Raw genomic sequence first — 17,396 nt, forward strand, 5'->3', positions numbered from 1 at the left:
AGAAAGAAAAAGTGTCCAATATCAGTTCATGAACTCATTTTTATTTGTCTTAAGACCTCTTAAAAACAGAACTTTCTCATAGCAGAGAGTTTTCCCTTTTCCACACACACCTGGCACAAATCGTCAGATAATTTATGAGCGCTTATTGAGGTTAAAATGGCAGTGGTAGAACAACATAAACAAAAACAGGGTTTTGGAAACACTGCTTTACAGCAACAAACATTTCTGTGTTTAACTACACATTCCTATAAAAATAAAGTCATATTTCTTTAGTATAGTTATTACTACTGTGTTCTACTAATTCCCTCATGGCCTGGAAAGAAGTTATGTTATTAGGCACAGCAGCTAAGATGATTAAGCAAAGCTTAAAACGATGAAGTCACCAGCAATGATGACGTATTCTTACCATAAGACCTCGCTCTAGACCATCATGTGGGCAGGCAGACATGGCTGTTCTGCTGTTCTGTTAGTTAAAATGACCAGACTAAGATCACCCCCTTTAAACCCTGAGGGTCTGTATGTAGGTCCTCACTACAATTTCTCAATTTCATAACTACATCATTTACATATGTTACCATGCTATAAGTCAGAGACTACCCTTTCATTCATTTAATATCCAGTCAAAACATCAAATTGTTCATTTTTCAGCATGTATATTTAACAGAGGTGTGTGCAGGACTTTTCAATATAAGCATGATCATTATTTTTTCATTATTTACTATGCTCATTCTTTGCCTTTGGTACAGCTTCCATTTCTTTCAGGAGACTTTCAGTTTTTCAAAGAAATCTACTTCTTGTAACCATCTCCAAATTTCAGTCTTAGAAGTTGGTTGCATTTTGTGCTTCTCATGATGCAAGTACTTTCAAACACATTCAACACTTTTGAGGTCTGGACTGGGTTTGGCCAGTCAGTTGTTCTAACAACACCATCAACAGGGGAAGGATCAAAATATTTTGACTGGAAGTTGAATAAACAAAAGGGTGGTCTCTGATTTTTGTAGAGTACTGTGTTAGTTTACTGTATACTGAATAATTCTTGAATAACTATTATACTGTGACATGGTGTCTTTAGATTAAAAACTGAGTACTAAGCCTAGGATTGAAGCACCTAATGCAAATAACTGTGTGAATATGACTTAGCACTACTAAGCAAGCCTAAGAACTCTGTAGAGGAGGAGACATTCAAATTAGTTCAGTTCTTATAGGGGATCATTTATGTATAGGAATTATAGTTAGTCTTGAACAGAAATGACCCGTTTCTATACATGAATTGTAACATTTCCAAATGTCCTGTCAGCAATCTATAGTCCTGCATACAATCAGAAGTCTTCACAGTATTCAGTGGCATCACTGAATCTTGACCATGAAAACACAGAAACGTGTTGACCTGAATCTGCGCTCAGTTTTCACTAGGAGAATGCAACAAACAACATGAAGGCAAATATGTACATATCTACTGCATGTCTGTGCATTTATGTTATAATCTGACAGGGAGTTTGAGCATAAATAGCTTCTTAACACCCCACACAGTACTTCTCTAAGGCTTTGGCTACAAAAGAAACTTTCTTTATATTCTTTTAACTGAGGTCATACAGTACAGTAGTTCTGTAATCTACTGCAATCTATCAAAACTCACTCATTATGTGTCTGCGTGCTTAGCATAAAGTAAAACGCAGTATCCCTGCAAAGAGACTTTGTGATAAATAAGTTTAAGCATTAATTTAGTGACAGAGAGCACAAATCACCCTTTGGCTCCATGGTGTTTCCTCTTGTGTTCATTTGAAATGCATGCTGCATAATAACCACAAGTGACTAGATTCCCCATGAAAAAGCCACTCTGCCTGATCTTCCACTAAGCCACACCAAGTGCATTTATCCCATGATATTTCAACAACAGAATACAAAAAGCAATATTTGAAAAAAAGCAAAAGGACAATAAATAAATTCAAACCAAACTATTAAACAAGAGTAGCTGTTTGTTTGGAACTTGCATTAGATTCAAGCATGCATACAAATGTGAAGCTAGTCAGGGCAGGGCAGGAGGATTTTAGGTCACGTGTTGACTTTGAATGTGGACGCATCGCATGGGTCACTGCTGGGGTTGCTCCAGTCATCAGCCTCTGGCCCTAACTGGTAGTGTCTCCACGCTGACTTGTTGAAAACTGGAAGACGTTCAAAAGACTCGCTGGACAGTGCCTGAAACAGTCAGAAACTCTCTCTTAATTTGTCACCTCTGTCTGGAGTGACATAGTCTGTCAGAGACCACATGGAGTTTGAAACAAGTTAATGTCTTGCATGATTTGTGTTTTACTGAAAAATTGACAGGTTACACATAAAATCATCAGTAATGAATTAGCACTTGCTCAAAAACCTGGAAACAGTTTCCCTTTTTTAAATCTTCGGAATAATTTTAGATTTTTACGGTCACTTTTCAGTTAAGTAAGAAGATGGGTTTGTTGCCATAAAACTGCTCATAAAATTACTCCTATAATCACACTAACACTATACCAAAACCTTGAGTATAGCTTGTAACACTCCACTCTGTGTCCTTTGTGTTCTTATTTGGTATACTCTTTAAAAAGATGGTTCTTTAGTGAACCCATGAAGAACCATCTACATAGAGCCATTTCATGCTTAAATGGTTCACTGCATGATGAAATCATTCTTCATGGAGAATGTGTTGAAAACGTAGCATGAAAGAAGGTTATTCTTTTGTTATGATGTCAAGCCTGTCACAATAGAAAAACTCTTTTGGAGCTGTAATGACCAATTTTCAAGAGGTTTCAATACAGAACCATATACAATACATTCAAGCAAAGAACCATTTAAGCATAAAAGGGTTTTATTTATAATTCATGGTTCTAAATAGAGCCATTCCCTTCACTAAAGAATTCCAGATAAACCAAGACAATTTCAATCTTGTATTTGTTCAGTCTACAAACCTTAATGTATTAAACTGCCTAATCAACTATATCACTTTCTAGTGATCTTTATTACTAGCTAATACTGAGTTACTGATGTCAAGTCCTGATGTCATGTAATGACATGAAATGATGCACCGCACTACTGCAATCTGGCAAATCACCAAGTGTCTACAGTAACACAGGAGCAAGCAAAGCTTACATTTTCCTCTTTAGAGTGTGAAAATCCAAACAAAAAATATGTGTTCTGTGAGCATATGTTCTAATGATGTTAGCGCCAACTACATACCCTAAAAAATAAAGAAACAGTACTTGTGTTGATTGTGCCGTGTGTCTCAATTAATGCATTTACTGCATTGCTTTATTTACATATAATTGCCTCAACCCAGTTCACATTCTGCTTGCCACAATAAAATATGATTGAATTCTAACCACTGTTGAAAATAATTGCAGTCAGCTTGAACAATCTTGATCAGCTCAAATAATCTTGATCTGGTGATTGTGTAACAATCATTTAACAGGCCCCCATACACTGAAACTTTTACTTTGGGGCAGTCGTGGGCTGGAGGTTAGGGATCTGGCCCTGTGACCTGAAGGTTGGGCCGACAGTCCATGACTGAGGTGTCCTTGAGCAAGACACCTAACCCCCAACTGCTCCCCGGTTGCCGTGGATAGGGCTGCCCACCGCTCCGGGCAAGTGTGCTCACTGCCCCCTAGTGTGTGTGTTCACTAGTGTGTATGTGGTGTTTCACTTCATGGATGTGTTAAATGCGGAGGTGGAATTTCCCCGGTTGTGGGATCAAAAAAGTATCACTTAACTTAAAGGTGGCTGAAACAGCTGAAAGTGCTAATGAGTGCTGACATCAGAACAATGGAATAAATGTGAGGTGTAAGTTTATTACCAAGGCAAGACTTTTTATCAGTTGTTACTTCAGTTTTGTAGTTTTTGGAAAGGAAAAATAGCCAGATCTAAATATTCCCAAAAAGTTATGACAGTAAGAAAAAAGTTATTTTCTGCCTTAAGAACCTTTTAATATATAAATATACACTCATTGCAAATTTCATGCAACATTAGAACTTCTGAACTTTACAATGGTAGCACTCTGTATGGTGCTTCACTTCTTTGGCTCAGAGAACACAACCTCCATTCTAAACAATCTGAAAGTCTGTCCATTTCAGATGAGTTCAAACCCAGAAAACTCGGTGGCCTTTCTGGATATTGTTGACATATTGTTTCTGCTGTGCATATTGCAGACTTAACTTGCATTTGACGATGCAATGAGCACTAATTATTGACAATGGTTTGTCAGTATATGCCTGAGCCTATGCCGTGATATTCATCATAGAAATGTGTCAATTTTTAATGCAATGATATCAGAAAGATCAAAGGTCACAAGCATTTATCTGAGGTTTTCAACTTTCTCTTTTACGTACAAATTTCTCTGGGTTCCCTGAATATCTTGATGATATTATGCACTGTAGAGGGTGAAGTACCTAAGATCCTTGCCATCTCTTATTGAGGAATGTTGTTCTTTAACTGTCTGATGTTTTTGCTGATACATTTTTGGCAAATTGGCCAAACACACTTGCTCAAGCTTTTCCTGGATGCTGTGTTCATACCCAAGCATGATTGGATCACCTGATTGATATATATTTTGAACATTTCATAATGTTCCTAGTTGAAATTGTCTCATTTTTAAAAAAATGTGTTGCAGATGAACTGAAAAAACAGTCTTTCTACTGTTTGTTTAAATACCAGTCAGAGTGGATTAACCACTAATGTAAAACACTGCTTTCTGTTTTATTTACATTTCACATACAATTTCAACTTTTTTTGGAATTGAAGTTTGCATTTAATATGCTATGTTATTGCAAACAGACAAAGAAAACATGCTCATTGTAACAAAAACTGAAAAGCTAGAACATTTAACAGGAAGCTTAGTTTGAACTAGGCTACACTTATGTGCTTTGAAGAAAGAATAGTCACACCTTTAGATAGATGACTGCATGAGTTCCTACACCTTCCATTGAGTACAGATTTAGGTCTCCCTGGAAGTACCGTGCATACAGTCTGGAGATTGGCAAGCCATAACCAAAACCAGCCTGCAGGAGAATGAGACTGTTACTACATCAGCCCACACATACACTCATATAGCACTGCACTGCTTAAGGTGTGGGTTACCAGAGGTGCAGCCGTCTGTGAGGAATTCAGTCTTGGCGTGGGAGCCGTGGAGTACATGTAGTTGAAGAGACGGTCAATCTTTCTTAAGGGAACGCCACCTCCCTGGTCACTAATCTGTGGAAGTATATACAGCACTTATACAATATCAGGAGTATATATGTGACAAACAGGCCACACAACTAGAACCCAATATTCACTCATTTTACTAATTTCTTGAGGCTGATTATTCAGTTGTTAATATTAAAGCTACAGATTAAATGTTTTGGGGCCTCTCTTGTGGAAATATTTACCTTCACGGAACGTGCGGAACAACATTTTGTAACGTCAGTTGTACTAAGGATCCTTGCCCAAGTGGATGAAACTGATGATTCTGAGCGAATTAAAGGATGATGTAAGTGAATTATCTACTTCTGGTCTCATATCCTCATCTGTATAATGTTGATTTTGCATTTGACACATAAATAACAAGCCAGATCTTATTTTTGAACCAGTGCATATAAAGTTAATACATAATGACAGTCTGAAAAACTCCTGCCAAATCCAACCCAACACTTTTAAATGATTTATTTCAGGCTCTACTTGGGTGACTTGCAGTGGTGGGTGCACATCATATTTCGGTGTTTTTTTCCCTTAATTAAAAAAAAATACATAGTGCAGCTTTAAATCTTATTAACATGTTACTTCGCTGAATTATTCAGTGACTACTCTGAAACTACTATGAATCTGAATCCTACATAGTTATGAGAGTGAAGAATTGATGTATGCATCCCCATATGAGCCATTGAAGGCCTAAACAAATTACATTTACATTTGACAAATGGGGTGTATTGTCTTCCTTTCACTAAGATTAAGGAGCCATTATGTCAGGACATAATGCAAGTAACAATCTGAAGTCGAAGCAGTTACTTTAATGGAGAGATCTTCCTTTCCCAGAGTGACAAGTGCCTTCACAGGAGGGAGTCCTTCAAGGCTGTTCTCATGAAGTTCCACTGTAGCTCTCATGGAGTTCTGCAAATAAAGCCAGTATTATGATCCATCATTAGAGCCCTTGTAGAAATACAGAGCGAGACCAAAACACTGTAACCTAAGTTCACTTGCCTTGAAGAGCTCAAAGAGCATGTGGAACAAATGGGATGGCACATAGACCACCTGGATGGGCTTGTTTGGCTTCTTGGCTGAAAAATATTGGATCACATTGATATACAGAAGGTGTGTTGTTGTCATAGGTACATGAGAGGCATTTACCTCTTTAAACTCTGAGACTTTTTTACAACCTAAGGATCATTAATCAGTAACTACATGGAAAACAATGCAAATTGGTCAATTCAAGCCTGGAACCACCCAGGGATGCAGGATGGTGTTTTATGTAGCTGGTGCGGATGTTCTGAGCAATATATATGTGATGTGAATGATGAAACCATGCTAAATTATTTGTCTTTATCCCATTTTTAATTGTTAACTGCTGACACACATCTTCTCTCTGCTCTTTCATTTTAGACATACTTTTAAATTAACTGAGTGGAGACAAATGATTAGTTAATATGTAGCAGGATAACTGACTGTGCCATGCACAGAGTCATTTCATAAGATTTAACACTGAAACACTCACTGAGTGGGATAAATACGGCATTATTATGATGTTAGTATTTTTAAGTTTAAAAACAGAACCTGCCTCTATCTATGCATAAACTTTACCTTAGTCTGTTTGTGTTTTTGTGACGCACACACAAAATGGCCAAATGTTGGTAAGGAAATTGATTCAACTCTGTAAATACATAGTTAATTTAGCTGCTGCAGGTTTTTGCAAATATATTAATAAAAATAGAAAAATACAAACTCCTCTAAAACAAGCCCAAATTAGTCTTTGCTATGTTCAAATCATCAAAAAAAGTTCACATCTCTCTCATGTTATTAATGTTTTTAGCCTTTTAAGTCCTGACATCAGGGGTTGCTGCCGTGCCCCCAGCACCCCCATTTCCCAGGTTCCTGTATGTCTGGGGTCCATGAACTCGTCTGTGTGTCAAATGAATTGTGTCTATAATTGTTTCTCTGTCTCTGCAATAATGCAGTGCAGAAATACAGTTCAAACATGTCCTTAATCTGTAGAGTCCATCTTACCATGAGATCATACATGACTCACATCTGGAGTCATGACACTACGAAGAGGGGCTGAGATATGCATCATCTGCCACTCAACATGTGGAACTGGTGGATTTGTGTATCTGTCTACATTTTGTGTGAAACTGACCAATAGACACTCAGGATATCACTAAGAATTTATTCATCACACTTCATTCTTCATTTATTCGACATCAGAGACATGTGAAATGGCATGCAAAACGTTTATAGCCGCTAAAGTTGCTGCAGCGATTTTGATATGAAACATATGGGGATCATCTTATATGCAATTGCCTTCAAAAATGAAATTATATGCAAAAATTGAGAAAATACACTTAGAGCTCAGAGGGTTAAAAGAAGCTGGGTTACTCTAAGATGAAATGGCATTGACACTGGGAGACATCTTAGTAGTTGTCAGTGGTTTATGTGCTCAACTTGAGCTTTTATTTTACTGGGAAAATGGCTTATGCCAGTTATTCTTTCAATAAGCACTATTGTCTTTTATGGACAATGGTGGAAACATTTTGGGGAATTACCAAAAAATAAACAATTAAAGGCAAAAGCTATGTTGCCATTTCATGTGTTATTGTGACGCAAAAATGGCAGTACTTATCAAATCGCAAAATTTGCATCTCATTACACCCCTAAGAGAATGCAAATATTCGTATTTTATAACAAGCTACAAGACATAAATGAAACAAGAACTCACAGTTGAATTCCTTGATCTGTAGTTCAGGTGCCCTCGTGTAATACTGTTCACACAGCATCTTTGCTGTCTCATACGCATCTGAAAAAAGAAGGAGTAATGAAGAGCTTGTCAAAGACTTTAAAAGGGCATGCAGCTAAATTACTGTATAAACTGCCCAGAATAACAATGACTAATGATAAATGAACACCTTCTGTATTACCACAATCACTAAAGTTAACCATACAGTCACAGGTTGTGCTTGCAGTTATTGCTTTTTTCTCGCTCATGGTTCAAGGAAACAAGCAAAGAAATTCTGCTGAAAGTGAATTTTGAACTTTCAATCAATACATTTTGTCTGCAGGTACAGGAGAGCATATTATGTAAGGATCTGGATCTGATGAAATACATATGTCTAATTTTGTGGAAAAAGAAGTTACTTCATGACATTGAAACAAATAGGAAAGTTGGAACTGTAGATCTGAACCAGTTGAAATGGAATGTAAATTGACTAAATGTAATTCATTATGTAACTGTGTCATTAATTATGTAATTAATCCTTAGATTTCTAAGGTTTCTGTGAACATTTGCTACAGCCTTTTTCAGTGGTTTATGTGTTCGTGAGGAAGGTCATACCTCTCACTACCTCAACCACATTGCAGTTTGGGTCAATGCCCCCAATGTGTTTTGGAGGTGCAGGGTTGATGCCATCGCCAAAGAGGAGAGCTGTAACATGACATGGTTAAATCTGGTCACCACTTTATACTGAAACATAATACATTACTGGTCCATCTGGGCTGAGTGTCACAAAAGCATCTTAGGACAAAGATGATTCTTAAATGGTAGAGCGACTGTCACAGTGAACACATGCTCCACCAGTTAAGATGATCTTAGCATTAAGATTTTTTGGGAACCTGGGTCCTGATGCTTTCTAATAATATATTTATGATCCACATCAACAAGGACACAGTGACACTGATGTGAAGCATCACTCTTATGAAGGACCAAAATCTACTTGAGTGCTAACAGTGCCCCCTTGTGGAGAATCTACAGCCTCCTAAATGTAAGTAAGTGAGTAAGTGAGTTACAAGCCAGTTCCATGCTTTGCCTATAAAAAGACAATATTTTGGAGCTACTTTTACACTTTTTATAATGTGTAACATTGATATAGGGTCATGTTTCAAATTTAGGAGATATACAAGTATTTAAATGCAAAAAAACACATGACACTGCCAGGTATATTTGATTTGCTAATCACATCTATTCTCAATTGAAGCTGATTTTAAGATGCTAGCTCTCACATTTGAAGGCACCTACTATGCTGATTGATGAGCATCCGGAAAGAGATGCGACTGGTGTAGAAGCGATCCAGGAAATACTGCACATTGCTGCTGATAAAAGGGTCGAAACCAAACTTTTCCTTGTACTCGATCACACCCTGTGCCATGGTGGGAACCACATCATTGTGTCTGTTCCGAATCTGGATAAGAATGTCTAGGAAACTGAATCAAAAGAACAGTGATAAAAAGCGCATCTCAGGAGAAGAGAATAAAAGGCCTATGCATCAAGAACATTTCAGGGACCCCACTGTAATACATGAACTCATGGACCTACAAGCTTTCTACCAAGACATGCTGTTATATGCACCAAAACAACAGAAAGGGATATTAAAATCTCAACAGTAGAAATAAAAAATCAAATATTGCCTTGTAAACTTTCTTTGGTCACCCACAGTGTATAGACCTTACCTCTCATATTTAATTATTTCTCACTTATAGCTCACTGAAGCAAATGGAGAAGTTCAGATTATAGAAGTTCAATCAATGCCACATTTATCCCTGAGATGTTGTATTATGTCATGAATTTGATGCAAATCTTAAATGTGTATAATCTTGCTTTGCGGAAAGAACAACTATTGTTTACACTTTTGCCATGTTTTTTTTTTCTTTGTTGACATCAAATCAAATGGAAAAAGGTGGAGATGCATATTCAAACCTGACTAAAAAGAATATAAAACATAAATTTAGACTTGTAAAGGTTAACCCAACACAACATTCTGTATCTTTTTAGTTTAGATCCCTACTGTGAGACATAACTCACTCGTTGAGGGTGCGAGGATCCTCTGGACTCCGGTTCTCACACTCTAGCAGTTCCTCAAAGCTCTGACTGTACCTGAAACAGCATGACCCCAAGAGCTCAAAATGACTGCTTTTAGGACATAATATGTTTCAGCATACTCTGGATACTTTAAGAAACAAGTACTCTGTTGCTGACAAGCAAAGGACACAGCAATTGTTTTATGAAAAGATCAAATCCTGCCTCATCTTGTGACCTTCTGGACACACGTGTATATCATTCTCTTATTAGTTTGTACAAAACAAAGGCTAAAAATATACTGTACTACCCTGAAATGGAAGCAGAATCAGGAGGACAAAATGAATTAGCTCTACAAACATGGTCTGCTTTCCATCTTTCTTAAAGATGGAATGTCTAAAAGGGAATATGGAGATCTATTGGCATAAATGAAAAATAATATACAAAACTATGTGTTCATTAGTGCATAACCACCTGTAACTACGAATCGTTGTGGTTTTATTACCTTAGAATAAGCCCTTCGTATCTACATAGGTTCACCACGCTGCACTGCTATGTTTCTACAGTAGCCCAGAACACTGGCTCTAGAGACTGCCTTTCATGGTTTGAAGCAGCAGCTTGAATTTGGTGTTGCTATAGTACAGGCTGGAAGGTGTAGAAAGAAGTAGAGTCAGTGGTTGCTGCCGGTGCTGGCCCAGATTTTGACAAATTGAGGTTCACACTCACCGCTAGATGCCACTAAATCTTACAAACTACACCTTTAACTACAGGGAGAGTTGTTAGATGTTGCCACTTACCTTTTACATTGTGTTACAGAAATGCAGGGCAGCTGAATGCATTTGGAGGCTACTAATTGTCCAATTCTGTGACCTTACACTGTCTTTCCCAATCCCTGTCTTCTCCAGAGGGTCAAAACAACCAGCAGGGCTGAACAATTCAGGGAAAACATCTAATTGCGATTTTTTTGCCAATATTGTGGTTGCAAATAAAATTGCAATTCATTTCTATAAAATATGGTCTAGGCCTGTTTTAAGCCAAGAAAACCAACCCATCCACTTCTTCTGGCATTAGACTTGAACACTGAACATAATGCGTCAGGCTGCCAGTTTGTTGTGTTACTATTGTGAATAATCTAATTTGTTCACAGACAGTTCACAAGCTCTGTTATTGGGTTACATTTCCCCCACTTAAGACAGCACTGCTGATAATATAGGCTATAATAAAAATTGAAGCTCTTGCAATGTGAGCATTTTACCTTCATTGAACTTTCAAACTGCGATTTCAATGTGAAAATGTATTCATCTTTCAGCCCTAATCTTTCAGACAATCTGGATTTCTCCAAGAACCGGATGTGGACACTCTGGTCTAACACATGCTTATTGGCTAGTGTCGCTATGTATCGACATGGATAACCTAAGCAAGCGTTCCCAGTCAATAAGATCATGGTCACTTGCGTTCTGGTGGACTCCAGGCCATGGATGACTCTGGCTTCGCTGGGAATCCAACTTGGGTTCCAGTGATAGCTGAGCAGACTATTTCAGCTTAACCCTTCAAGGCTTTATTATTGCTTCTATACTCACCACTGTGCTCACACTCATCACCACCCCCGCCCTCACTGAGCCCCGCCCCCTCACCAGCTCTGAACCAACTGGACAGATGGCTGACTTAGCAGATTGCCAGGCAACAGAGTGACTTCTCTCATAGTATTGGCCAATCGAACTGCCAGTTCTTTCTTCAGGAACATGTAGGCCGTCTTCTCACATGCATTTTCTCTACCTGGACAAGCGAGGGAGCATAGAATTAATACTTCACTCAAGTGGCACATTGTGAGTGAGCTAATGTATGCCTATATGTGAATATGTAGCTGTGTGCTTTATGCTTTACTACTGCACCTCTGCCTCCCCTCAAAGGTCAGGGGCAGCTGGCCTTGCCAGGAAAGTGCACCATGTGATGATGGTTGATATCAGCAAATACGTTACTATGTTTAGTTGATTGATATACCAAGATCACTTAAAGAGGGGACATAAAAGATAGTGTGTCAAAAAACACAACACAGGTTTCTGTCTTTACACTATTTTCATATTACTAACTGCAACTCAGTAAAGACATTTTGAGAACACGTCCTCTATGTGAACCAGATCTGTTAGAACAGAAAAACAGAAACCACACAGAGCAGCAGGTCACCACAGCTCAAGCTGGAACCTCTCGAAGTGTGATTTTTTTATGGGAAGTAATTTTAAAAGCCTAGAGTCATGAAAAAGATGGTTCTTCAATGGTTCTTTAGTGAGGACAAGAACCATGTCCACTCCAAGAACCATTTGCATCGTAAAATGAAAATGCATGATGAAACAGTTCTTCAGAATGATGGAGAAGGTGTGGAATATGGTTCTATATTGAAAATTGTTCTAGATAGCACCAAAAAAGCTTCTACTGTTACAATGGCAGGCTTGTTAAAACAGAAGAATTTAATCATGCAAATGGTGCTTTGAGGGTTCACAATTCTATACTGAATGACTGTCTTTACTAAAGAACCTCTGAAGAACCATGTTTTATGTGTATCATGAGGTTTTATAGGTGCAACTTAAGCTGGAACCTGTAGCTTTTGGTCGTCTATTTTCTGCTGTTTTTCTGACTTTGGTACACTGAAACGTTTTAACTTGTGCTTCTGTTTCACTACAGTTCAGTGTTTAAAGTAGGAATATCTTTGTTACATGATTCCATTCTCCTTCTATAATGTTGGAAACCTCCAGGCAGCTGTTCAGTCACCCCAACCCTACACTGAGCCCTTTCATTATCCCATGCTCCAATAAACAATTTTACCTGCAAGACCGAAAGACTCAGACAAACAAGTTTAGTTGTGTGCAGCAGTGTGCCCTTAAAGGGGAATACCACCACTTTTTCCAAATTTCCCAATAATTCAGACCTTGAGATGTAAATAAAGTCATTCAGGGTGGTTTGATGTGAAATGGATCATTGTAGAGAAACTCGCAGACTCAGATTTCTCTACAGTGTTTGTAATAGGAACCAGCGGTCATCTAAAACACAAGTATAGCCATTCTATTTACTGTCTAAAACCACCAGTGAACCTACGCATGTCTTGAGTTTTTATATGTGATGTTGATGATGGTAAAATAGTCATATATCTGTTTTCTTTGGGTTTCTGTTTTGCCTTACAGCAGCCTGCATGTACCCCTCCACCATGAATGGATTAAAATGAATCAAAATACTTTTCAGCCAAAACATTATCACCAAAAATGTCTGAGGTAGTGCATTTATAGCTATGTTCACATAATAACTTCTAGTGAAGGAGGTCTTAAGAGGTCGACGGCTGGTTCCTATCACCACCACTGTGAACAATTTTGACTCAGTAAGATTCTCCAGTACAGAGCATTTCACACCAAACCACTCGGAATGACTTTGTTTACATGATGTAGAAATTTTGAAAAATCGTTGGAGTTCCCCTTAAATTTTCCTCCCCCCTCAGCGTCTGACATGTTTATACCTGCAGAGCTCCACTCAGCAAGAAAATACGCCTGGATTCCGCTCTGAGAGTGAGCACACTAGTGAACAGACTGGAAGAGTTCACTTTATTCCTCTGGTCAACACTAAGTGTCCCCCCTGTCGGTAAAACCGCGTGTTTCTTCATTACAGCAGTCTTTCTGCCTCTACAGTGGCTCGCAGCGTGTCTCTGGCTCAGAAGCTGCCTGAGGTAAACTTCTGAACACACAACTCACCGAAATCCAGGAACTGTTTGATGGACATCGGCGAGGGCGAGAACCTGGAGTAGTACTCTATTTTGGGCGTGATATCTTTCAGCAAGAGGTTTAACAACTTCATGATTACGAAACACAGCCGAGGCAGCAACGTACTGTCCACACAAGTGCAGCTTCCACCGAGTGACCCGTCCGTTCACTCGCGGTCCGCGGGAAAAGCAGGAGCTCCCAGCTTCGTGTCCATTTCGGCGCCTCTTCTCTGCAGAGTTACTTTATTACATTTAATCTCACGAGCTCGTCTGAGCCTCTGCGCGTGACATAACAGCGTGTTTGTGAAGTGCCGCTCTGGGCCAGCAGGGGGCGCCCTTCCCCAAACACAGACATCAACCGTCAGCACACACAACAGCCTCTAATCCAACATAGACCCCATTATACAGCTATTACACAGCTATACTAATCATAAGAAACTATACTGAAACTATAGAGATAATTCTACTGCAGCTATAAGAAACTCTACTATAGACTCATTGTCCATTTTATCAGCTCCACTTACCATATAGGAGCACTTCATAATTCTACATTTACAGACTGTAGTCCATCTGTTTCTCTGCATACATTGTCAGGCCCTTTTTATCCTGCTCTTCAATGGTCAGGACCACCACAGAGCAGGTATTATTTGGGTGGAGGATCTTTCTCACTGCAGTAACACTGACGTGGTGTTAGTGTGTTAGTGTGTGTTGTGCTGGTACGAGTGGATCAGACACAGCAGTGCTGCTGGATTTTTTTAATGCTGTGTCCACTCACTGTCCACTCTACTTTGTCAGTCCACCTTGTAGATGTAAAGTCAGAGACAGTAGCTCATCTGCTGCTGCACAGTTTGTGTTGGTCATCCTCTAGTCCTTCATCAGTGGTCACAGGATGCCGCCCACAGGACGTTGTTTTTTGGCTGCTGGACTTTTCTCAGTCCAGCAGTGACACTGAGGTGTTTAAAAATTGTAGCAGCACTGCTGTGTCTGATCCACAGGATGTAACTGAACCTGGATGTAAATGAAAGTAGTCAGTGTACAGATTGTATAGCAGTATAGATTTACTGTCCTTTGAAAATAACTCAACACACAGCCATTAATGTTTAAATAGATGGCAACAAAAATGAGTACACGACACAGTGAAAACATCCAAATTGTGCCCAATTGCGTCGTTGTCCCTCCCTGGTGTCATTGTGACTCCAGGTGTGAAAGGGGAGCAGGGCTGTTAAATCTGCTGTTTTGGATACAATTCGCTCATATTGGTCACTGGATATTCAACATGGCACCTCATGGCAAAGAACTCTCTGAGGACGTGAGGAATAGAATTGTTGCTCTCTACAAAGATAGCCTAGGCTAGAAGAAGATTGCTAAAACCCTGAAACTAAGTTGTAGCACAGTGGCTAAGGTCATACAGCGGTTTTCCAGGACAGGTTCCACTCGGAACAGGCCTCGCCAGGGTCGACCAAAGAAGTCCACATATTCAGCGTCATATCCAGAGGTTGGCTCCAAAAAGTAGACGTATGAGTGCTGCCAGCATTGCTGCAGAAGTTGATGCAGCAGAAGGTGATGGACTGGCTAAGTACATCTCCGGACCTAAACCCAACCAGGCACCTGTGGGGCATCCTCAAGCGGAAGAAGAGGAGCGCAAGGTGTCTAGCATCCACAAGCTCTGTGATGTCATCATGGAGGAGTGGAAGAGGATTCCAGTAGCAACCTGTGCAGCTCTGGTGAATTCCATGCTTAAGAAGGTTCAGGCAGTGCTAGTTAATACTGGTGGTCACACAAAATATTGACACTTTGAGCACAATTTGGACATGTTCACTGTGAGGTGGACTCACTTGTGTTGCCAGCTATTTAGACATTAATGGCTGTGTGTTGAGTTCTTTTCAGAAGACAGTAAATCTATACTGCTATACAAGCTGTACACTGACTAGGCATGTGACGATACACTCAGCTCACAAGACGAGACGAGACACGATATTGGGTTCACGAGAACGAGACGAGATTTTAAGAAAACTAAAATGACAAATTATATGACTGGACAACAGACTTTTATTTGACTGAGTTGCACATGCATTTTGAAATGTTTTATTATAACTCTTAACATGCATGATGTAAGCATGAACCTTTAATAACCTTCTTCCTCTACAAATTGAAATTTAAATAAAATTTTATAAAAGTTAAAATAAATAAAATAAATATTTCTCCTTTTTTCAAGTGCAAACAATATTATGTGCAAAACAAAAAGTTCTTCTCTGTCAATACAGAGTGCAAATAGTGCAAACAGAGCCTGACCAAGTATGTCACTGACAATTTGCTGCAACTACATAGCAAGTTCTTTTTTAAGAATATCAGCATGTCCACATTCTCTGGCAGCAGTTGGGATCTTTGCGCATTGACTGTGTCTCCTGCTGTTGAAAAGATGCGCTCACTTGGAACAGAAAGGGACAGAAAGGCACGCTGTGGCAAGTTGAGACGGGTAAAATGCGTGCGTGACGGGATGGTGTACTTAGGTTCCTGTGTGTGAAGGAGTCGCCGAAATCCTTGATTTTCTACCACAGAAAATGGCCTCATATCTGCTGCGATGAAAACACCAATGTCTCTAGTTATTGCTGTGGCTCTGACGCTTGACTGTGGAAGTTGAGGTCCGAATGTGTTAGTCAGCGTTGTCTGGCTTGTTTTCTTCACAGGTGCAGTTGTTGATTTGAGTACTGTGCTGTGCTGGTGCTGTAAATGTCTGCATCGTGCTCGTATTAGCCGCGGTGTACGGCATTGTTTTCATATGGTCCGTGTCTTATCAGTCACTCTCTTCCCATTTATCATTTCCGCCGGGTACCCAAAATGCTGCCAAACAAACGATTTGAAAGTGGCGGGGGCATCTTCAATAGTAATACCTGTATTTTCCGTCGTCATTCTGGCTGCTTGCTGGATCACAAATCCCACGAGACAGATTTTTAACGCGACGAGAAATATCGCTGAGGTACATCTCGCGTGACACGAGATCTCGTCACACCCCTAACACTGACTGTCACGATTGGCCCCTCCCAGTCCTGTCCATGTGTTCATGTTTTGGTTTAGCCCATGTGCATTTGTTTTGGTTTAGCCCCCTCATTTCATGACTCCGCCCCTGATTGTCTCCACCTGTTTTCCACCTGTCCCTCGTTTTCCATGTGTATTTAAGCCCTGTATTTGCCCCTTGTCTTTGCTGGTCTTTGTTGGCATCTGTGGCCGTGTTGTTGGTTATCTTCTGTGTTGGTTGTACTGGTCTATGTACAGTTGTTCGTTCTGTTTTATTCTGGTTTGTCATGTCTGTCCCCCAATCTATCCATGTTGGATCTATGACCCTGGACCATCTTGACTATGACCCTGGATTTGCCCACAATAAACGTCTCTTATCTCCACATATGCGTCCACCTCCTCGCTCCCCGTTACACTGACTACTATGAGTTACATCCACGTTTCATTTCTATAGTGTCGTCCCATGAAAAGATATAATAAAATATTTGCAGAAATGTGTGTATATATATGTATATGTATGTATGAGAACTGTTCCACCACCTCACATGTTACAGGTCCTGTGTGATGAGGTGTTATTTGTCACCAAAACATAAAAATGCTTAATGAAGTGGAAATTCAATTTTTTGGTAATATTTAACT

At 39.5% G+C, this 17,396-nt stretch overlaps 1 protein-coding gene across 1 annotated transcript; it reads right to left on the reverse strand.

Moving 5' to 3' along the window:
* Window positions 1-21: 21 nt before the first annotated feature.
* pdk3b (pyruvate dehydrogenase kinase, isozyme 3b) lies at window positions 22-14,055 on the reverse strand. The gene is made up of 11 exons (XM_017704429.2): window positions 13,735-14,055; window positions 11,635-11,776; window positions 10,007-10,078; window positions 9,224-9,408; window positions 8,543-8,632; window positions 7,931-8,008; window positions 6,202-6,278; window positions 6,010-6,111; window positions 5,104-5,217; window positions 4,911-5,024; window positions 22-2,196 (listed from the first exon to the last, which is right to left on the reverse strand). The coding sequence occupies exons 1-11, from the start codon at window positions 13,835-13,837 to the stop codon at window positions 2,053-2,055; spliced, it is 1,221 nt and encodes a 406-aa protein (XP_017559918.1). The 5' UTR covers window positions 13,838-14,055; the 3' UTR covers window positions 22-2,052.
* Window positions 14,056-17,396: the final 3,341 nt, after the last annotated feature.

Source organism: Pygocentrus nattereri, chromosome 16, assembly GCF_015220715.1.
Source record: "Pygocentrus nattereri isolate fPygNat1 chromosome 16, fPygNat1.pri, whole genome shotgun sequence".
Taxonomy (NCBI): domain Eukaryota; kingdom Metazoa; phylum Chordata; class Actinopteri; order Characiformes; family Serrasalmidae; genus Pygocentrus; species Pygocentrus nattereri.